Source organism: Gigantopelta aegis, chromosome 8 (assembly GCF_016097555.1).
Source record: "Gigantopelta aegis isolate Gae_Host chromosome 8, Gae_host_genome, whole genome shotgun sequence".
Classification (NCBI taxonomy): domain Eukaryota; kingdom Metazoa; phylum Mollusca; class Gastropoda; order Neomphalida; family Peltospiridae; genus Gigantopelta; species Gigantopelta aegis.
This window is the reverse complement of record NC_054706.1, coordinates 29,723,272-29,747,705: the sequence shown is the minus strand read 5'-3', so window position 1 is coordinate 29,747,705 and position 24,434 is coordinate 29,723,272. Positions and strand designations below refer to the sequence as shown.

Below are 24,434 nucleotides of genomic sequence, written 5' to 3'. Positions count from 1 at the left end.
TCACAGGAAAACCCCCCAGAAAATAGCCTTGGAAAATAATTTTTATTTATCATTTTCACAGAAAAAAACCCATCACCATGCACTGTTTTGAAGTTGGATGTTTATCGTGAGTGGATTAGGAATGAAAGGTTTTGTCATATTATAACATATTTAAAACTTTTAAACCGTATTCCAACACATTTGTTAATCAGTGGCTGTTAGTAGTAATACACGGTGTAAAGAAAGGAAAGGAATATATAGACTGATGTTCACCAGTTCGACGTGGTATGTGCTTTCCTGTCTGTGGGAAAGTGCATATAAGAAATCCCTTGCTGCATTAGAAAAAATGTAGCAGGTTTCCTCTGATGACTACGAGTCATAATTACTAAATGTTTGAATCCAATAGCCGATGATTAATTAATCAATGTGCTCTAGTGGTGTCGTTAAACAGAACAAATGTTTTTGGGTTTTTTTTACACCAGTTCGAATAGTGAAACACCCAAGTATTGAGGATAGCCATTTCTATGACCCATTGCATCTCAAGCGAGCACAGCTGCTACTCATGCATTAGGTCACATTCATGATTCATTCGTTCATTCATTCCTTTCCCAGACATCCCTGTGGAAAATAATATATAAAAAAATAGAGGGGACTGATTAATTGCTCCCCTATCTTAGGTTATGGATAGCCATTTAACCTTCAGACTACTGGATTAAATTTTGACAAAAACCACGTTGAGTGGGTACAAGTTTATAATTTTTACTGATATATATTCACTTAAATGTTTTATAAATACATAAAATAAAGTTCATATATGAATCGGTAAGTATTATTTTCGTAGGTTTTTGTAATTTTTATGATATTTTATATCAGTTAATGGTGATTAACATTAGGCAAAAAAAATATGGAAAAGTTGCATTTACTTGGGCATTTGTGGCCAGCTGTCCAGTATTTATGTCCATTATTCCTGATAACAGTGGTTTTCTGACCAGAGTTTTGAAGAAGAAAAAAAAAAACTACAATTCATATTGCAATTTTTGTTAATTTTCATTGTTGGTAAAATTATCAAATTTATTATCAAATTAGCTGTCACAATTAGCTATCGATCCCTGAAAATTACCGCGACATGCCACCATTGTTGTCAAGCGAAAATACTTGCCGAAAACCACTTTACTGAAAAACAACAAACAAAAGCTAGCATGTTGTAAACTAAACTGTTTCCTGTTAAGAAAAAACGTTTCCAGTGAGTATTGTTTGCAAAACGGTGGGAAATATGAATTGGGGAATGCACTATATACAGTGTACAGTATGTTGACTGGCATGACGTCAGGTGGAATATCTTGCCTGCAGTAGTCCGAAGGTTAAGATATTACCATATTGTGCATTGATATTTAACTCTTTGGCAATACTGTTTGATTCCTTTGCAGATGAGACACTGTTAGTAAACTTGTTTGTTTGCTGAACTGTATGCAGATTTTGTGTTTATGTGTATTTAATGAAGTAAACAATATCACCCACAGCCTGGTCCTGGTCGAGGCAGGAAGAAGAAACAGGATGTTGACAAAGACAGTATTATTGACGAAAAGGAGAAACCATACGTGTGCGAATGTAAGTAGATGAAAATCATTTTGGTATTATGTGTAATTCACTAACTGTTAATACTGCTAAGGGATCATTCACAGTTATTATAGTGTTTTCTCTAGCTTCTTTTAGCATGGTGGGGCACCATACCTCAATAGTCTAGTGCCATCTTGCCTTAATCGGCACCATGCAGCCCAGAGATTAAACAAGCCTTTTTCAATAATTAATTATAAAATTGCCTTTACAAAAACACTCAGAAAATGGATTATTAATTAATAAGATAGCCCTGATATATATTTTGCCATTCATTTATTTATTAAAGCAGGCATATTAATTACATTTATTTTTATTTTTATTGATCTTTTGTCTTTAATGAAAAAAGTGTCCTCAAAATGGTAAAAATGCCCCAAAAGTATTTATTCTACCCTGCCTTGCCAAATCTTTAGGGAAAAGGATGTATTAATAGTTCTGTTCAAACACAACCTGACACCTGACTAGGGGGAAAGTGTCATAAATAAGAAGTTAGGTTGTGTATTCATGAAAAGAGAAAACATGTTTTGAACTATTGTACAATAGGGATCCACCAGTTGTCTATTTTTAGCTTATTGAGTCTATGGCGTCATACTAGTAACACGGAAGTCGGGCAGAGAACTGGGTTTTTAATCATAGGAGGTATACGAGAAATCATGTGGTTTTTGTTTTTCACACCGTTAAAAAGATGGTTTACGAAAAACGCTGTTGTTAATGGAACACCATATACCCAGACAGGCCGATGATGAAAGATGTGTTTTTATAAACTTTCCTAAACCAGCTGAATTAATTTTAGCCTATAGTCCGTCCTATCATCAGTTTTCAGAGGCCTGTTTAGTGGTGTAGCAGTGTTTCCCCCAGGATTTTTGTTCAGAGGGTTGGCAAAATAGTTTGACGTTAACTGAGCCCCCAAAGAGTGCGAAAATGCTAGGGGAGTTTGGGGGCATGCTCCCCAGTAATGTTTTTTTAAATTTCCAGTTGTTTTTAGATGCATTATGGAATACATGTGGGTGTCATGTACACTTATAGAAGGAGATATTTTAAGATAGATTTTAAAATAATGTTTATTATTATTATTAAATATTTGCATAATGTCAAAACAATAATTTGAAAAAGAAGTATAAAAGTATTAGACTAAGCACAAACAGATAATACATATTACTGAATTACTGATTGTAATATGTATTATCTGTTATCTATCTATTTATCTAAAAGTAAACCCCAGGTCTTCTAGAATTTTAAAAAAATCTACTAACCATGGGATTGGTGATTTAAAAAATTAATTATCCATGATTGAATATTCATTAGCCCTACTTCTCTATGTATATCAGGGGTTCTAGAATTTAAATACAAATGACTTCCCATACTGACCAGTGGATAAAATTTTTACTGGTCATGATAAAAAATTCACCTGCTAAATTGTAATCACTCAGTGATTGATAAAACAAATAAAAGAAAGTAAATATTTTTTTATATATGTAGGTACATTTTTAAATTTGTGTTAATTCATCATATAATGCACTTAAAAATAATTTCTTTCAAGTCTTGCAAATTTAATTATGTAATGTTTAAATATAATTTAAAAAACAACACAAAAACAAAAACAGACCAAACAAAAAAAAATATTTGGAAGTTCATAAAACAATATGGTTATGTGCAAACCTTTGAAAAAAAGAACCTGATCTGACGAGACTGGTCACCGTTTATTTTGATACTCCTGCACTGTGTTAGAATAACAACTTTTTCAGTACCAGTCAATTGCGCCAAAATGACTGAAACATTTTGTTAACTTGGACTTTAATAAAATTACATCTGTAGGTATATTCATTTCAGGGATGGGGGCATAGATTACTGGTGACCATATATTCATTAGTGAACTGTTGCATGTGAAAGGAAATCGAAAGTATTGACTTGTAGATCTGTTTTCCTAAATTTTACATATGATCGATGTTGGTTGATTATTATTTTTATTTTTTTTCATTTAATCATCATCATGATGGTTCATTTGTTTTCCCCTCACTGGCCACCGGGCTCTAACAATGTACATATTTGTGAAATACTAGTATATTTATGACTACTGGCATTTGCATTTTTAGAGTATGACAAATATTTTGAAAAGTCACTAGCCACAGGGCTAGTGGGTTTGTGAAAACCACTAGCCCACCAAGATAAAGCACCAGCCCAAATTCCTGATCAATTATAACTGGATTTTTATCTAATGTTTGTAAGATTACACATTTACGATTATAACAGTAAAATGAAACAAACACTTAAATTATGTTGTAACTTTCAGTTTTGTCGTGTTGTACATGTACGTTTGGTCTTTTCAAGTGTGATCCATCGTTATTGTCCCATTTTCACTTTTGCCCTCTCCCGGGGAAAAATAATTGATTAAACTCATGGTTGGTATCTAAAACCACTATCAAAACAATTAAATTTAAATGAGGGTACGACAGTGTGACACACGATAATAGATGGTTCAGTGTATTTGGTAGTGGGTTATTTTTTTAGGGCCTACTATTCATGTCGCCAGGAACGGTACTGCCAATTGCTCAAATACAGGGCATTATCCCATGTCAGACCGATATCAAAAGACTGTAACGGCGACATCTAATCCGTTGTTAATTGATGAACAAAAAAGGTATTATCTTGTATCAGCAGCTGTGAGACATTATCCAAACGTAATAGCCCAAGCCGAGTCATTGCATGTGCGGTTACCATTGAAGTAAATTGTTTTCCTGGTTGCCGATATCCATATGTAAGCGAAGTGTTAAATTAGAAAACAATAGGTAAATAAAACAAACACTGAAATTCAAAGCATGATTAGGGTTTACTTGATTGAGATTAACCTGTCGTCGCGATTGGTGATTTCCAAGTTAGCCTAAAACATAATTATGTGCGAGATTAACTACCACGTGACGTGTCCAACCAATCAAAACACGCATGTCATTAGACTTATTTCCTGTGCCAGAAACTTGAAAGGGAAAAGTAAACAATGCATGCTGTAACCGTGACGATGTAGAGATAGCATGTTACTGCAGTTTGCAGACCTAGTTCAAGTGGATTATTATTATATACAAATGATGTTGTTGATATTATTCTATGACAAACGTCACAATCAAATTTATTAAACGAAATTTCAGCCGAGAGAAAAAGAAGAAAAAACAAAAACAAAAACACGATCGAGCGATAAGGAGAGGGGGTGGGAAAACCACTAGCCCGCAGGGCTAGTGGTTTTGCGTTTCTCACTAGCCCGAACTTAAAAACCACTAGCCACGGGTGTCGGGCTAGCGGATTTGTCGAACTCTGCATTTTTTATATATATGTATAATATCGGCGAATTAATTACAGAAGTGAACTCATCCCTTTTTTTAATGGTTACAATTTTTACGGTTCTGGTAAAGAAATTCGCGGGGTCCTTCCGGCCCCTAGGGGAAACACTGGTGTCGTTAAGACAGAGTTTTTAACTTTTTACACTCTGCCTGCTTTCTGAATTTGTGTTGACAGCTTGCGGTGCTAGATACAAGTCACGGCCTGGCCTGCAGTATCACTACACACACTTCCACAACGGCATGATGGACGAAGATACCGGATCGCTCTCCCCCAAACCACAGACACGCTCGAATGGAGGCAAGTACTGGAGTGTGACACCTCACCCGTTGTGGAGGAAAATCAGGAATCTTTCATAGTACTCTGTTGTCTCACTGTGTTTTGTACCAAAACTGCATGCCTAGACCATTTGATGTGGTTCAGTGTTGTCATCTGTTCAGCAGCAGCAAAATCTTTTGGGGTTTTTACTCTCATAATTTTTTTTTAAATTTTAAAATAACTTTTATTGCCTCAGAAACCATTTGTTAATGTCAGGGTTGGGGGTATTGAAATCATTACTCATAAGAAAAATTAATTAAATGCAAATTTGTCACATTTTGGCAGTGTTTTGTCTTATCCATCTTTTACTCTTATATTTAAAAAATATATTTTTAACCTCCAGTGGCTTGTACGAGTTACAGTAATTTCATTTTAACTTATTTGCTAATCAAAATATTTGTATGACTAACATCTGTACACATCTCATTTATTTCATCAGTGGAACTGCGTCATTACTTTTTAACAATACTGTGTCTTATTTTCCCGCGAGTTCTAACTTTTGGGACACCCACTATATGATAACATTCGGACATTCTATAAAAATGATTCACTGCATGATGCATATTGGGAAGTCTATCTATAGGAAAGTATATATTACCATGTCTGAAAAAAACAATTCCATTAAGTTTACGAAACAAATTATTTGTAAAATATGCATGAATCATAATAAAGTTATACATACATGTGTGATATATATATGCCAACATGATTACTGAATGCACGGTTGACTTTTGTTGCTTTTAATTAATTTGTATTATTTGTGTTAACTGAAATTTGGTTAAGATATATCGTCTATAATGAATATTGTAAATTTTATATATAATGGATTCAATCTAAGCTCAGCCTGTTTTTTGTTTTACATAAAGTGAAAGGCAAAGTAATAAGTGAGTAAGTAATACCCTCATCACCAAGCACATTATTTTAGTGTGTTTTAAACCCTAAAACTGCAATTACAAGATTTGGTGTAAAATAAACTCAGACAAAACTATTGAAATAATAGTTGGCAGAGTGGTTAGTAGGCTGCAATTTAGCCACCTAATTAATATTTCTTGATTCTGCTGTACATAATAGGTGGTTTCAATTTGGTTATTGGAAAGATGGTAAATGACATGTCGCATGTGACATTATGTCAAGATGGTTGTCTTGTTTAGACAAAGGTCCATTGTATGCATTTCATGGTTACTTCACGTAATCAAATATTCATGAAATTAAATAAAAATTAAGAGTAATTAAAGTAACTAAATTTTATAATATTTTTTTAGTATTATGCCTGTTATTTTTTTTTTTTTTTTTTTTAATTTATTTTTTATAATAGTTTTAGTTGTAAATAAGGTTATTTTGACTAAATGTTTGTTGCAAAATGATGTCACAATCATTTACGATTGCCATAATGTTTATATTATCAAGTACTATATATTAATTATTATATATTTTTAATTATTAAATTTTAACTTGTTATAGGATTGAATCTCATAAATTAAGATTTATTTTGCATACTTTAAAGTGTGTTTTGTGTTTCTAGTTTGCAAATGAATGCCTGTGACTGCTACTGCTGTATGAAAGAATATTTAATAGTTAATACTACAGTCGTTAAATATATTTACTGCATGTGTTTGTCAAATTTTGTTGCATGCATTTTGTTTTTGTGTGTTTTGTTAAACATGGCTAATTGTTTATCACTGTACTCATTTATCTGATGTTTCATGATAATTATTATTAACAATATAATTAAAAAATTTAAAAAATGTATTAATCAATAAAATACTAGACTTCATTTGCATGAAATGTTTAATGACAAGAAGCGCCTCACAAACCACATTAAGATGGGGGTTTAATTTGCTAGATATAACTTGGTCGTTTTCGGAGTTGGGTAGGTTGGGTGTGTTTTGCATTTTTCTTTGCCAAACTGGCATAAAGCAGTTAACTTTTAAAACAAATTAATTTTCATGATCAAATATTGTGGTTTCAGGGATATAACAGATATTTATTCTAATCATGTTGAATTTCCTATTCATTGTAATTCATCAACTGCATTGTAATATTTGTTACTTTTTTGTCAGAACTAACTGTTATCCTATTATTTTCAGCAGTGATATACAGCATTTTTCTGTGCTCAACTTTTTCGCATGCATGTCAAAAACGTTCACGCTTCATGTCTGTCTTCCTTACAATGACTGACAAAACTATTTACTGTTATTACAAATATTATCAATTTATTTTAAAAATCACCAATATGAATTCAAAGACAGCTATTTTATTTCCCTTGTATATTTCCACAGACCATGCATGAAGCACAAACCCGATAGATAATTGCATGTTCATTGTTTCATGTTGTTTGGTCTAGTACTTCTTGTAAACCACTAGTTTTTAAAGGTTCAGATTTTAAGTGTGGTTCAATTCTTTAGGCATTTAGTTATGGTGTCTGTGGCTCTTCGAGATTCTTTTGATTAAGGTTCAGATTTTGTTTGCTCTTTTTAACATGGCTGATGAAGTCTATTAATCTCTTACGTTCTTGTTGTGTCGCTTGAAAAGTGTCGTGGTTTGGGATTTAATTGTGGGACTGAGTAAATACGTACAGCTTGAGAGTTATTCTGTTCATTTGTGGTTACATATGCAGACCCGTACACACATTCACATACACTCTTCCATTGTCATAAAATTCATTAATTTTGTTGGGTTTTTTCCTAATGCTTGAACCAAAACACAAACCTGTCTGACACCTATTCTAAAACCTTTAAACTCCGTTATTGGTAATAATTGGTTCTAAACACTTAAGTAGCACCACTGATGACGTAACTCGGGGATTTTTCAGATGTCCTAATTTTTCACACACTGTCGAAAACCCTCCCATCATCCTGTACCATCTTGTTTCCAGAAGGCCATATATGTTTTGGATTGCTATTCTTTAAAAAAAAAAAAAGCAGGCCATATTTAATTCATATTTCAAACCCAGATTTAACTATAGTGTAAAGATCTTTCATAGATATGGTTGTGTTTTGGTTATGCAAAGACAGGTAATAATTATCATTCTAAGCTTTTTGGCGATGTTTGCTGATGCCTAGTATAGATTTAAGCTTTGGATTTTATTTTTAAATGGGTATGAGACATGCTTGACCATATAAAATACTGTACATATGCAGTAATATTCTGCATAGTCATGCAATGTAAATAATACCACAAAGATTATCCTAATTGAGTATACAAGATTAAAATCATTATTAACAATTGAACAACCCTGGTTTAATATACAAGGTTATCCTAATTCAATATACAAGATTAAAGTCATTATTAACAATTGAACACCTCTGGTTTAATATACAAGATTATCCTAATTCAATATACAAGGTTGAAATCATTATTAACAATTGAACACCCCAGGTTTAATATACAAGGTTATCCTAATTCAATATACAAGATTTAAAATCATTATAAACAATTGAACACCACTGGTTTAATATATAAGATCATTTTAGTTCAGTATACAATATTAAAATTGCTATCAACAATTGAACACCCCTGGTTTAATATACAAGATCATTCTAGTTCAGTATACAATATTAAAATTGCTATCAACAATTGAACACCCCAGGTTTAATATACAAGATCATTCTAGTTCAGTATACAATATTAAAATTGCTATCAACAATTGAACACCCCAGGTTTAATATACAAGGTTATCCTAATTCAATATACAAGATTTAAAATCATTATAAACAATTGAACACCACTGGTTTAATATACAAGATCATTCTAGTTCAGTATACAAGATTAAAATTGCTATCAACAATTGAACACCCCTGGTTTAATATACAAGATCATTCTAGTTCAGTATACAAGATTAAAATCATTATAAACAATTGAACACCACTGGTTTAATATACAAGATCAGTATGCAAGATTAAAATTGCTATCAACAATTGATCACCCCTGGTTTAATATACAAGATCATTCTAGTTCAATACACAAGATTAAAATTGCTATCAACAATTGAATACCCCTGGTTTATTTTTGAAGGCGTTAACACTTGACAGAGTGGTATACGTTTGTGAAAAGTCTGTTATCACAGTACTTGGATAGTTCTACAAATGGCAGATGTTAAGTGTGCACTTTTCAGGCGAGACCATCTAGCTGCATGCCTCTATCTGCATTCAAGCATCTAACAACTGACATAGTGGGATGGGCACAGATAAAGAGAGCTAGTGTTACACAGCATTCAAGAGTGCTGTCCCCTTGGTTAAAAAAACCCCACCTAAATAAAGAGTACGTATATGTGCACTACAGATCTAGTAGAATATAACAGGTTTTATGCACCTGGTAGGTTGCTTGGAAATTAAATATGATTTATTTTTAAATTTATGCTAGAAAGGTGTGGTAATGATTTATATTTTTACTTTTTAAGAAAAGGTAAGCTTTTTTATATCATTTTAATTTTGTATTAAAGCTGATTCCACAATTAATTACTTGATTTAGATTTTTAAAACTGATTTTGAGAAGACAAAACTTACAAATCGATAAACTTACATTAGGTCAACTTTCTGCTAGTAATTTCATTTCTTTTTTTCTTTACTTGCTTTTGACTAAAAGGCTAAATTTGGGATGTATTCAAACCTGGATCTACTGGTCATTTCGTAGTTTTTTTTCACTGCCATTAATTAATTGGCTAAATATTGCATGTGTCAAAACCCGACTTTTTGCTAACCATTACATAATTTTCACTAGACATTACCTGCAAAAGGCTGAATAATGGATGTGTAATAACTTGGACTCTGCTCTAGCCATTTTGCTATTGGCTACATATTGAATGAGACATCCAGCCAGCCATTTCACGGTTGTTGCTAATGGCAACATATTATGTGAGACTTCCAGCTAGCCATTTCAAAATATCTGCTAGGATTAGCATCAGGCTTGTCAAAATAAACTGGCAGATTTGTTCAATAATTTTAACTTTTGGGCCAGCTACATTTTACTGATTAAAACTGCAGATTAATTACATTGATTAGGAAGGTGCTCGACATAGCCACACGACTTTTGAATAAACTCTTTAACACCCAATAGCCAATGTGCATTTTTGTGCTGGGGTGTCGTTAAACATTCATTCATTCGTTCATTGAATAAACAGCCGTAATAAAATGCCCTGCATAATTACGTGAACTTAAATGGCTAAAAGTGTCGGATGTGTGGAAACGGTTTTCTGTGAAGGTGCTCAGTGGTTAACAAGTCGTATAGTGCCTTTCTCGGTTCATTTCAGGAGTGAGGCGTGTCCACCGTCGTTAGTTCTTCTAGTCTTCTCTCTCTCTTCCACGACGTTCATAACAGGATGTACAGTATGTTTGTTGCTTTGGAAATCCACTTTGGTCATCTATTGTTCAAACTCTCACTAATCATCAATGGCATCTTGCACCTTTTCTGCCTTTTAAAAAATATATATATATATTTATATTTTTTATTATTATAATTTAAAAAAAATAAAAATAAAAATTTGGCCAGGATATTTGTTATGCTATTTGTGCTATGTGAATGGCAGATGTTTTGGTTGCTTTGTACATACGCAGGTATTGCAATATTTCTTGCACTGCTACCCCGTCAATTTTATATTATTTTTAAGATGTAAAATACAGAAGCAAGGCTGTAATAGTAATTTGGTTATCATCCCAAGCTATCTTTGATTAAAACAAAATATGTGCATCTATAGATTTTGTGTTGCCTTTACCAAGTAAAAAGGCAAGATATCAGTGTTATGTTTTTCAGCAGTGACAGTATTAAACTTTTGCATTTATATCAGTTTCTCACAAACTTTAAGTCCCAGGTCGGTAAAACTTCGTTTATAGTTGCAGCAGTAGATTTTTCATCACAGTGTACCGAACAAAATTATGGTAGGCAAGACATTTAATTATTTTGGTCAAATAGTGTTACCGTTACATTACTCGTGCAATAACACATATTTAATGATTACAGAAACTCTATTTTTTAAATCTTGTGGTTTTTTCCTTCTGATATTTTTTGCTCAAATATTTATCTCTACTAAAATACTAAATTTTATGATTAAAAAAAAAAAATATTTGTTATGTTTTTGGTGGTATGAAAGATTTCCCCCCCCCCCCCCCCACACACACACCCCACCCCCCAAAAAGTTTCATTCTTTCGATGTCTCATTATTGAAAGTGTATTGTTTGGTCTTATTGGTGTATGGTGCCATTCATAATTGGTGATTGTATTTGAAGTATATAAAGTTACAAAAATACTTCCTCAAATAAATAAGCACTAAGTTAATTTGGGTAAATGTGTATATAGTGTATTATTTATTGAAAAGAAAACAATGTAGTGTTTATATTTATTCTTTTTTCTTGTGGGTGGGTATAGAAATCTTTTGCTTTAAATCCTTTTTATTTACTTTTACAAAGCTTTTTATAGTTTATATAGTCAATAGAATGTAGATCATATTCCTTTCACCCCTAATTAATCACAGTGCCTTGGCTCATATTAGCATAATTGGACAGTCAATTGTGATTTTTAGGGGTGAGAGGTTTATTTAACATGCTCTGCTGTTTCTGTTCCTTACCACATACTATAAATTCCTCATCTGTTTTTGGTGTCATTTTGGTGTTTTTATATCTTTCTTAGTTAGATGTTTTACTTATTTTTGAAATAGGAGCCACAGACACATGCTAAATGTGTAATTAAAAACATTTTTATAAATATAACATTAGAATTGCTGGGGGGGTTTTAAATTTGGTTTACTTACAACAAACGTTAATTATGTTTTTTTTTCTATTTAGGAATACTGTCATAAGTTGTGTTTTTGAAACATGATTTTATAACAGAATTGTACAAATTGGAGAGTCAGTATATAAAAATTAATTAATCAATGTGCTTTAGTGGTATTGTTTAACAAAACATTCTTTAAAATTTGATAAGCAATGGGTCATGGATTTGATCCCTTTTCCATTAGATGGTATGTGCAAACCTCTGTAGAAAATGCATATGAGTCCCTTTGTCACTAATCGGTAAGAATGGTCGGTATGCTGGTTGTAGGTTTCTCTTGTCTCGCTAGACCCAAGGGGCGGAACGTACCCAGTGGTAAAGCACTCACCTGATGCACAGCATATCTATGATCGACCTCCGTCGGTTGGCCCATTGAGCTATTTCTCATTCTACGACTGGTATATCAAAGGCTGTGGCATGTGCTATCCTGTCTGTGATAGTGCATGTAAAAGAACCTTTTGCTGCCAATGGACAGATGTAGCAGGTTTTCTCTAAGATTATACATTGAAATGACCAAATGTTTCACTTCCATTAGCCATCGATTTAAGAATTGACCGCAATTATTTTTTGGTTCATGCAAGTATGAACCGAAAAAACAATGTGCACACTGTATGATCCCACGTAGCGGGTCATACAAAAGTGTGCACATTGTTTTTTCGGTTCATACTTACATGTACCAAAAAATAATTGCGGTCAAGTCTTATAATTAAATTTATATGCATACTTTAACACTACATAACTGAATTTATTTTGTTTAGCTTTAAATATGCCTGTAGTATTGTTTGTGTAAACTTCATTGATACTTATGTCGCGTAAGAATGCAAACATTCATTCACTATTATTTGAATCAGGTGATGTTTTGTAAATGACGTCATTTGGTAAATGACATCATTTTGATAAGCGACACCATTTCCTCTAGCTGCTGTGCATTTTTATGAATCATTTAGTTAAATTGGAAGAAATTGTCCTATTCGTGTTTAGTTTATAGTTTATGAAAGTGAATGAAGGAAACGTGTCTAACATTTATGCTGTCAGTGGAACCGTTTAATGTTCGCCAACATCTGTAGAACATCGCTTACAAGTAAGTTACAGGTGATAAGTTTCCTACGTGATTTCTTTGGCCACCGACGGAGTCTCATTTTATGATTAGCAAAGGGTTTTTTGTTTTGTTTTAAATCAATGCGTATAGATCTACATGTCTACTCTGCTATAGCATTTTCCATTAATTTATCGTATAATTTTTTTTAATTGCTTTTATAGTTTTCACGTATGTTTTCTTCAAAATATCTAAATATGGTTGCCTGAATAATCCGGCTTGTTGCACAAAAGTAGTGCGAGGTGTGGGGGGGGGGGGGTAGTAGGCTTAAATTTTTTCAGTTCATCGAGATATGAACAAAAAAAAGTATGCACTTCTGGACCAATCAGATTGCCATAAAGTGTATAGACGCAAAAAAATTTTTTTAATTAATAAATGAATTATCTGTCATTAAACAAAACAAACTTTTAACTAACTTTAAATGGTTCCCACGACAGTGTAAATGTTTGACACATTCCCATCATTCACATTCATGAAATATGAAGTAAACACAAATTGGACAATTCTTTCCAACATAACTAAACGAGTCATAAAAATGCACACAGAAAAGACGAGGTAAAATGGCATCATTTGGAAATCATCTGATTCAAATAATAGTGAATGATTGTTCGCATTCTTACGCGACATGAGTATCAGTGAAGTTTACACAAACAATACTACAGACTCATTTAAAGCTAAACAAAACAAATTCAGTCATGTATTGTTAAATTATGCATATCAATTTAATTATAAGATTTGACAGCAATAAATTTTTTGTTCATGCTCATTGCTCTTTTTTGGTTCATACTTGCATGAACCAAAAGATAATTGTGGTCAATTCTTAAATATGAATAGTTATTATAGTTTCAGCTGTAATGCTTGGGGTTTTTTTACTTTTTAAAATACTGACATTTTGTTTTAGGGGTTTTTTTCTTTCTTTTTTCTGGTTAAAATATTTTTAAATAATCTGCTAGAATGCTGGAATATATAAGGTAGTGCAGAAGAGAGTTTCATAATGCTATAAAATATATTACAGATGCCGAGTATCAAGATCATTGTTTATATTTGATTGTACTAGTTTAATTTGTTTTTTGGGGTTTTTTTTTTTTAACATTGCAGAGGTCAAATGTAATTTACAAATTTCGTGGTTAAAGTTTACAACTAAACTTGTTTTAAATCCAGTTGGCTGTGTCTGAATAGTACAAAGTATATAACTAATTTATGGATAACTTTCTTTGAATTAAAAACTGAAATTTATAAAAATATCAATATATATTAACAAGACCAGTCTGTTAAATACATTTTGTGGTAAGGGACATATTCAGCGCCTCTTGAATTCTGATCCTTGAATTTAAACTTGGATGCTTACTATGTATGTTGGATTTCATTCTTTCGGGGTTTATACAGGTTAACAAAATACATCTAGCAGATGAAAATTCTTATATCAACTTCTTTTTTTATCTTGACCTCTTTTTTTTTATAAATCTAATATTTAATTAAGATTTAAAATATCTAGTTACAAATTTGCACTACATTTTAAAAGCCATTTACCATTTTATTCTACTATTTCCAGAATTAACATTATAGCCATAAACAGAATTCTTTTTTAATGTAAATACATATATATATATATATATATATATATATATATATATACTAGGAACCTGTATAAACCCAGAAATTCTGCCATCAGATGGCAAAACCTAGTACCTCACTTTGGACTAATATGAAAAATAAAACCACAAATCTGAAGGATTCATAAATATCTGTGTGTAGATGATCAGAAGATAAAAATTATTGATTGATTTCCCTCTTAGTAATCGTGTTTTTAATTTTTTTATAGAGTTAGGAATAACCTGGTATTAATCAATTATTTTGCTGTAACAAAAAAGTGAGTCACTAAATATTGCCATTGGATTTCAGAATTGATACTTTTTTTAATTAACTGTTCTCAGTAGTTGTTTGAATTCTGTGTGTGGTGTGTTTCAATTACTATTTATTCTCTGTATTTGTTTCCTTTTTCCTTTTCTTGAATTTTTTTTTTTTTTTTTTTTTTTTGGAGCCAAGACACCATTTTGTGTAGTGTTGTATGAAGATGTGTTTCGTGTTATATTTTGATAGCAATGTTAACTGTGTTCTACTAAAGTAACAGTAACTTTTGAAGTCTTAACAGCACTAATTTTCCATATTAAAAAAAAAAAAATTGTCATTGTTATTAATATTTTTTTTTTGTTATTGATTTGCCTTCTATAAAATTAAATTGAAGAAGAAATTTTTTTTCAAACCACTGACTTAACTGATAAGCATTTGCTTGAAAATGCATTTCATTATATGCAATTAAGTGGCAGTCACTTCATAATATGCAATTAAGAATAATTCATTTAATCCGATATGTATTTAAGTGGATACAGCTGTGTGTTACTGTTACTTCCTCTCTACTAAACTATCTCTCGGATTATGATCCTCCTCATTGCAGGTGAGTAGTAAGTGTGTTGTGTACAAGTGGTTTTAATCCATGCTGTGTGTGTGTGTATGTGCGTGTGTTGCTGTCTAGTGTGAATTTGAGTTCCGGTCAACATTACAGTATGTTGCTAATGTACCAGGTTTTGTTTTCTAGCAGGGAAGAGTACCGAAGGAAAGCCCGAATTGAATAATTACTGTGACTTCTGTTTGGGCGATGCCACGGACAACAAGAAAACGCAGCAGCCCGAGGAACTCGTGTCCTGTAGTGACTGCGGGCGATCAGGTACGGTGCACAAATCATCACAAAGAGAGGGCAGGACATGGCTCAGTGGTAAAGCACTCGCCTGTTGCGGTGTCTGTCTAGAATCAATCCCCGTCGGTGGACCCATTGGACTATTTGTCAGTCCAGCCAGTGCACCACACCACCACTGATATATCAAAGGCAGTGGTACATGCTGTCTTGTCTGTGGGATGATGCATTTAAAAGATCCTATGCTAATAATGGGAAAATGTAGAAGCTTTCCTCTCTAAGATTATATGTCAAAAATTACAAAATATTTGGTTTTCAATAGCCGATGATTAATAAATCAATGTGCTGTAGTGGTGTCGTTAAACGCAATAAACTTTAACTCTAACTTTCATCAGAACAATAAATGAGCAGGAATGTCATTACTAGGTGGAAGCCAGCGATTTGTGCCTGCTTATTTAACCTTCAGAATACTGCCGACAACATAACTCACTGTCCACTCACTGTACATGCAGGCAGTGCAGATTCTATAAACAGTGAACGAGCAGGACGTAGCCCAGTGGTAAAGCGTTCGCTTGATGCGTGGTCGGGCTAAGATCGATCCCCATCGGTGGACCTTTTGGGCTATTTCTCATTCCGGCCAGTGCTCCACAACCGGTGTAACAAAGGCCGTGGTATGTACTATCCTGTCTGTGGGATGGTGCATATAAAAGATCCCTTGCTGCTAATCGGAAAGAGTAGCCCATGTAGTGGCGACAGCAGGTTTCCCCTCTCAATATCTGTGTGGTCGTTAACCATATGTCTGACGCCATATAACCGTAAATATAATGTGTTGAGTGCGTCGTTAAATAAAACATTTCCTTCCTTCCTATGAACAGTGAAAAAAAAATAGTTTGCCAGATATTTATACAAATCATCTGAAATAATAGGAAAGTTTATTAAAAATAATCCAGACTACAGCTAAGAACATCTGCAGTTAAAAACAATTGAAGAGGAACATGCCCTCCAACCCCAGACATTTTATAAATCTTATGGCTTTTTGTTGCATGTTGTCCGGAACACAAAATTTCAAAATAGTTCAGGCACCAAACTGAAAAGTCAGTTCATGATCTAAACTGACAACTTTTTATGACTGCAAGACATATTTTCGGTCTTTGCCAGGAAAGGCAAGCAATCTCTCTTGCTCTCCTCCACACTCATCTCAAATGTTTTAGGAGAATAACAAATTGATCACTTTTGCAACAAAAAATTTAAGGAATTTTATTTAAAACTTCACATCATTTCGGGTGAGTAATCTTCACCTCACGTTATGTTTGCTCATGGCGAAGACAATTTTTTTCCTTCTTCATCTTAGTATTTATATGGCTATATTTTAGTTTCAGTTGACTTTATTACAGATTTTTGTTTTGGCTTAAAAGCTTTTAAAGCATTTCCCTAAAAATTCTAAGGCGAATTTACAGAGCCTGTTTTTTTCAAAGGCATGTGTTTATCCATTGTAAATGCAGGGCATAATATTTCACATTTCGGTTATGCAATTAACAATTAATTTCTAAAATTAAAAATACCCTATCAGAAGTCAAATTGAAAATCAGTTTATTTTTTTAATACATTTGAACCGCTAATGTAGCATGAAACCATAGTTACGTGTTTTACAATTAGGTAGGCCTAACTCATCGGTTAGCTAAGTAAAACTCACGTGAACCGACTTCTGGTTATCTAAGATTTTGAATTATTACATACCCATTAAATCTTACTATATAAATACAGTCTTGAATACAAAAATTAAATACACTTTTCCATATTCAACTGGACTGCCGGAACTATGCCGTATTCAGTGCTACTATTTATAGCAAATGGTTACCGGGAATGCCCGTAGCTATATATATACAAAGTTGGTGCTTGGTCTGAATTACCTAGTAAAGCAGTTAACTGTTATGCATGTTTAAAATGCTCTTTTGTGGAACATTTGAACTGAAAACAGACAAAAACAGGGATGAATATTTACAGTTTAATGAGCATGATACCAGAACTAGAGACGGGAACACTACTCACCAACAAGCTTTTAATCCCCGATTAAGGTCGACGACAGTCACTTTTTGGACCCTTGTTTTGGCTCCATACACAATAAATAAAACATCCAATGGTAATTTTGTGATATGATATATTTGACAAAACATACTTTTTATTTCTTTCATCTTTTAAAACTTAAAATTAATATTTTGTCCAGAATTATGGAAACTAAAAAAGTACCGACCTGTAAACAGCGTTGTCTACTTGTTATAGGAATTTGACAGGGGTCACGTTTAGTAGACTAGTTTTTATTTTAACGTGGCGAAGCATTGTAATAATATAGCTAATTTTGAATTTAAATGACATCAGTATTCCAATGACGACACTTTGCATCTCCTAACAATGACTGACATCTGTAAAAAGGATATAGCACTGATTAGAATGGGAGGAGTGGGTCTAGCGGTGGACGAATGTAGAAATATGGGTTTAAATAAAAGGGATAGGATTTGTAAATTATGTAATAAAAGAGAAGTAGAAAACAAATTCCATTTTATTATAAATTATCTACTATATGAAACTATAAGAGAAATGTATATACCTAGAAAGTTTTTGACAAATAGATCTTTGTATACTTTTAATGAATTGGTGTCTACAAGAAATGAAAATACACTAAAATATTGAGGTACACTCATGTCACCTTAGTCTGCGTGGCACAAAAGTCTGCGAACATTAATGACGTTACATTACGTCTTGAAACAGGTGTCGGGGTATGTTTGTAAACAATCAAACAACATTAATATAATTCACAAAACTGTTGTTAAAACAACACATCTTGATTGTGAATATATGTATAAAACTGGTCAATAACACTTTTATTGAAAAAAAAGTCTGAATTAATGCACTAAAAGTATACTTTTACCAGCCTCGATCAACATGTTTTTCTATCACCTGTCAACACGTGTCTGTCAATGTTGTAATGATCAATTTTGCATATCAACTTACATAAATTTACATAGAAGCTTCAATACATACCTTATTGTAAATTATAAATCCATAAATGTCTTATTTTATCTGTTGACGTAAATATCCAAGCATACTTTGAATTTCCCTCTGATTGACACAATGCAAAATGGCTGTACACAGACTTTGAAGATTGCACTTACAGCATGGCCTATTTTAGTTATAGGCTGTTTCAAAATTATCATTGATTGTCCTATATGCCTAACGAACACTATTTGTGCTCATTTACACAGTTAATAACAAACAATTTTTGTAACTAATGATCAAATATTTTTACATTGGCTTTTTTTTATATTGTCATTTTGTGTTGTCCAAACTAAGGAGCATGGAACACCATTTACATTTATCTCATTTGCACAATCTAAATGTTTCTGAAACAGACTATAACAGGAAGTGTTTGTTATTTAGAACTTATAAAAGTCGGATCCATTGTTTGTTGCTGTTTTATGTAAACATTAGCGACAGAAGTGGTTGTTTGTTAAAAAACATTAAAATTGAAATAACTTTAGTTGTATCACGTTTATTGTTCCATTGTACTGTGGAGGTGAAACAAATATTTTTAAAGAAAGATTTTAACTTTAAAATACAACACAAATGCTTAGGTGTGCAGACTTAGGTGTCACCAGTGTATTTATTTAGCTAAAGCATTACAGTTAAGAAAGGAAAGAAGTGGTGTAAGTTACAGATCTGGTGTGGAATGTAAATGCATAGAAGATTATAACTATGATGTTCATATAGTGGTACTTTGGAATAATGTCACCTGCACAAAGGTCCAGTTGTTCAACAATCATAAGCTGACTACATGTTGATAAAGAGTGTGGGGTGAGGGTGGGGTATGGTAATAAAGGAAAATAATAAATATGAGAATAAATTATATGAATCAAAACTATAATAGTGGGATATAAGTTAATTTGTAGACCTGAACCAAAAATAATTGTTAGAAAATACAAATATTGTTATTCTTCCTAAAATCTATGTACAAACTAATTGCAGTTAAATAATATTTAGTTTGCTTTATTAAATGTCACCTTTTGTTGTCTGTAAATGGGCTGTGGCCTAAAAACGGAATAAAGAATTGAATATATTGAATAACAATAACCATAAACTGGGTACATGACGTTTTCTTTTTAAGGATATTGGAAAAATTCCAATGCAAAATTGCTATTGAATTTTTTCTTTTCTTTAACATTACTAATGCATCTGAATGTGTTTGAACAAAATCTTGTGATTAAAAAATTCAACTTTTTATGAAATATGGATTTCTAGTGAAATTACGGTAAGATATGCTATATTTATTGTGTACGAAGCCAAAAAAAAGGGTGCGAAAAGTGATTGTTGTCGACTTTAGCAACAATGACGTCGCATGCACTGTCTCCTCATGTAGAAAACTTGGATGAACTGATAACCAGATTATTCAGTGGAGCGATGATTTATGGAGGCACATTTAATATAAACTTCAACTTTTCAGCAACAAGTAAAAGAAATGTTTTATTTAATGGTGCACTCACCACATTTTATTTACAGTTATATGTTGTCAGACATATGGTTAAGGACCACACAGATATTGAGAGAGGAAACCTTCTGTCGCCACTTCATGGGCTACTCTTTTCGATTAGCAGCAAGGGATCTTTTATATGCACCATCCCACAGACAGGGTAGTACACACCACAGTCTTTGATATACCAGTTGTGGTGCACTGGCTGCAGCAACGAGTAATTCCATGAACATCAATAAAAGAAAATACACCGATGATGACAGATATTGAGTGAACAGTTCTTGACATTTTTCTTCGTTGATAAAACTGGCGCACTGAAGGTTTTGTGACATATTACGAGCAAATTAAATATTACATTGTTCGTGAATTTTAGCTATTACATTGTCTTTAAAAGGCATTTCAAACAATATCATTAAAATTATAGGTAACTTTTCACTCATTCTTTCTTATTTCTGTTTATTATTTAAATAGAACTATATTCCTATGTGTAATAATTGGTGGTTCATGGGTCCGCGTAGTAACACAGCTGACCTAGTTGTGTAAATTGAGAAATATCCATCATTAGCTAGCAGTGTTACAATTTTTTTAACTATTATTTGGAAACAAAATACCAATTGGGGGGTATGTAATAAATAAAAAACTACATATATGTGGTTTTCTGATTTCTGTATTCCACGAGTGTATTTCCTGGCAGAAACCCCTCTGCCTGCAGCATCGAGGTTTCCTGCTGGAAATGCACTAGTGGAAAATATAAATCAGAAAACCACATATATGTAGTTTTGTCTATATATTGTCCTCTGTAAATGTCTGTAATTACACAGATGTAAGACATTTAACAGGCTTTGTAAATTCGACCCATTTGTTTTATTTTCAGGGCATCCGACATGTCTCCAGTTCACACAGAACATGATCGTGTCTGTCAAGAAGTATCCATGGCAGTGCATAGAGTGCAAGTCTTGTGGACTTTGTGGGACCTCAGAAAATGATGCAAGTTTTTTATATTATATTTTCTTTTACAGAAATTAAAAAACCCAGCATCTTTAGTGATCCCTTTTTTTTAAGGCACAACATATATTTTTGGTTGATAAATTGAAATAATAATTTTTCAAATCGAAGCATATTTCTGCCTTTTGTAGAGATACATATAACCGTTAATCAAATGTGTTGAGTACGTTGTTAAATAAACTCATTTCCTTCATTTAATAGAGGTCAGAAGAATTGTCAAGTTTTAAAACCATGCCATAAATAGGATTTCTATAAATATATTCCAATTCCCTGAAATTCCTACTAGGTGTAGGGAATGGTTTTGAGAGATACATCTTAGGAATAAAAAGTAAATTAGTATTGCAGTCAGAGAGATGCTGGTAAATATTTTTAGAAATAGTTGAGGAATTTAAAATGTTGGTTAAATTCCACACAAAAATGCCTGGTTTCTTATGTCTGTTTTTGTTTATTTTTTAGGATCAGTTGTTGTTCTGCGATGACTGCGACCGAGGTTACCACATGTACTGTCTGACTCCTCAACTTCAGGAGGCACCCGAAGGTAAGTATTTTTGTCATCTTACTAGTCCCCTACCGGTCCATCCAGAGGGAACTAACTATAAGCTTCATCTCCATCCTTCTGTTTGTCTGTTCATCCATCTGTCCCACATATAGTTTTCCAGATGGGGTTTTTCAGAATGCCTTCAGATATTGAGCTGACCTTTTTTATATAGCTTTATCATAGTTTGTTACAGATCAAGGTTTACCCATTTTGAACAAGAGTTATGGCCCTTGAACTTAGATTCAAAAATTTGTTTTCCAGATGTTTTTTTCACAATACCTTGAGATATTAAGCTTAAAATTTGTGTATAACTTTATCCTGTACTGTTATTAATCAAGTTTGACTTTCAGGGTAATTTACCCATTTTTGACAGTGTATAGTGTACAAGTTTAAGCTAACGGTAAAATTGCATTAACTTAAAACGAAGTCACTGCCCCTGGTTTTTGAGATGAGTACATTATCTGTTTCACATAAAATTAATTTCGAGCTACAACCAAAACCAGGGTGATCAGAAACACTTTGGTTTTGCTCAAATAGAAAATTGAAGCAAGTCTTTTTTAAGTGCAGTGTAATTTAATGAGGTTTTTGTTTTGTTTTGTTAAAACACTGCAGGGCTTTGAAAATTGCCAGACCAGTTGTTTTATTTGCTCGTTGTTTTCGTGTATGTTTAACTTACTGACTTTTTGACAAAAAACACGTTGAATGGGTACAAGTTTATAATTTTTACTCACATATATTCACTTAAATGTTTTATAAATTCATAAAATAAAGTTCATATTTAAATCGGCAAGTATTATTTTCGTAGGTTTTTCAAATTGTAATGATATTTTAGATTAGTTAATCAGGCCCGTACGCAGAAATTTATATCGGGGGGGTGCGTAATCGACGGCCCAAAGGGCCAGAGTTGCTAGGGGGGTTCAGGTTCGGGGGGCATGCCCCACCCCTCACCCCCTAGAGCTAGATCATTTTATTTAACCAGATACATTTATTTTTTTGGGATGTCTTATTCCATGTTTTCAATTATTCGTATTTTAGGGAACTGGAGCTGTCACCTGTGTATTGAAGAGTTCCATGGAGGGAAGAAACCTGCAGGTATGCAGTGAAGACAATCATCTGCTGAATATTCATAATTACACCTGATTATTGGAAGTTCCATAGAGGGAAGAAACCTGCAGGTATGCAGTGATGACGATCTGTTGAATATTCATGACTGCATCTGGGTATTGAAGAGTGCCATGGAGGGAAGAAACCTGTTGCAATGCAGTGAAGAGAGGCTCTGAGGAATATCATTATTAACTACCTGAAATGTCAGTGTCAAAAACTGGTGAAATGTACACAAACAGCTGACACGTCATTTGCATATTACATTTACAGCATCATACATTGTTTCATGTTGTACATTCGGTGTCACAGTAAGACTCATGGTCACTGTGTGACAGTAAGAATACAATATCTGTGACCTGTACTGTGTGTTTAGAATTAGCAGTTGGAACCAAATAACAATGAATGGATAAAGTGAAACCCCACGTAACAGTCGCCCCGTTTCCAAGACAGCCAAAAAAGTATTTTACACTGCCTACTATCTAGGGTAACACTTTAAGTACTGAATGTAATTTTTAGCAGAATTTTATGCAAACAGTAAATCAATTTTAGCCCTGAGCATTCAAATGCCATCAGTGTTCTGATACTAGTTTGCCTCTTATAATCTACAGAATTTAATTTTACAGCATAAATATGTTTTATTCAGGTCATTTTATTCAAAATGTTTTTATAAAATGTGTTACAGGCGAAAATGGCCTTAGTTTTGTTAATAAAGGACCTCTTCAGCTAAAGTAAAACTTTGTTTTGTTAATAACGGACCTCTTCAGCTAAAGTAAAACTTTGTTTTGTTAATAACGGACCTCTTCAGCTAAAGTAAAACTTTGTTTTGTTAATAACGGACCTCTTCAGCTAAAGTAAAACTTTGTTTTGTTAACAACGGACCTCTTCAGCTAAAGTAAAACTTTGTTTTGTTAATAACGGACCTCTTCAACTAAAGTAAAACTTTGTTTTGTTTCACAGCATCACTAAAACATAATGATTAATTAATCGGCAGCAAGCATTTGGCAATTCTGACACATAAGTCTTCAGAGGAAACAAGCTACATTTTTTGCCTATTGGCAGCAAGGAATCTTTTATATGCACTTTCCCACAGACAGGACAGACATGCCACGTTCTTTGATATACCTTGATAAAGCCAAGAGAAATAATGTTTTAATTTATTTGTATTTGCATAATTATTATGTGTGCAATTTTATTTTGAATATTTGTTATGAACAGAATATAGTGAATTAATGGTGCATAAAATAAAAGTTTGAAGCTAAGTATCCATAAAATTAAAGTATGAAGACCGACCCTGTATTCAGCTATCTAACTGGATATGCTATGAGATCGATTTGTTGGGGTTTTGTTTTTGGTTCTGTAATGATAATAACCACACCCACTATTTGGGAGTTGCACACTTCTTAATTTCATGTCCTATTGTGAGGTCACATGTATTTTCCACCTTAAAAATAAGTTAATATGCCTTTTTTTTTTTTAT

General features: G+C 32.9%; 1 protein-coding gene across 1 annotated transcript in view; it reads left to right on the top strand.

Annotated features, from left to right (window-relative positions):
* LOC121378417 (zinc finger protein ubi-d4-like) overlaps nt 1–23,811 on the top strand; it is a 35,614-nt gene extending 11,803 nt beyond the window's left edge. Inside the window, exons 6-11 of the mRNA XM_041506581.1 lie at nt 1,500–1,587; nt 5,098–5,220; nt 15,693–15,821; nt 21,185–21,297; nt 21,772–21,853; nt 22,889–23,811. Of these exons, the coding sequence (XP_041362515.1) occupies nt 1,500–1,587; nt 5,098–5,220; nt 15,693–15,821; nt 21,185–21,297; nt 21,772–21,853; nt 22,889–22,956 (603 nt within the window). The 3' untranslated portion in view covers nt 22,957–23,811. The remainder of the gene's footprint in view (nt 1–1,499; nt 1,588–5,097; nt 5,221–15,692; nt 15,822–21,184; nt 21,298–21,771; nt 21,854–22,888) is intronic.
* The last annotated feature ends 623 nt before the right edge of the window (nt 23,812–24,434 follow it).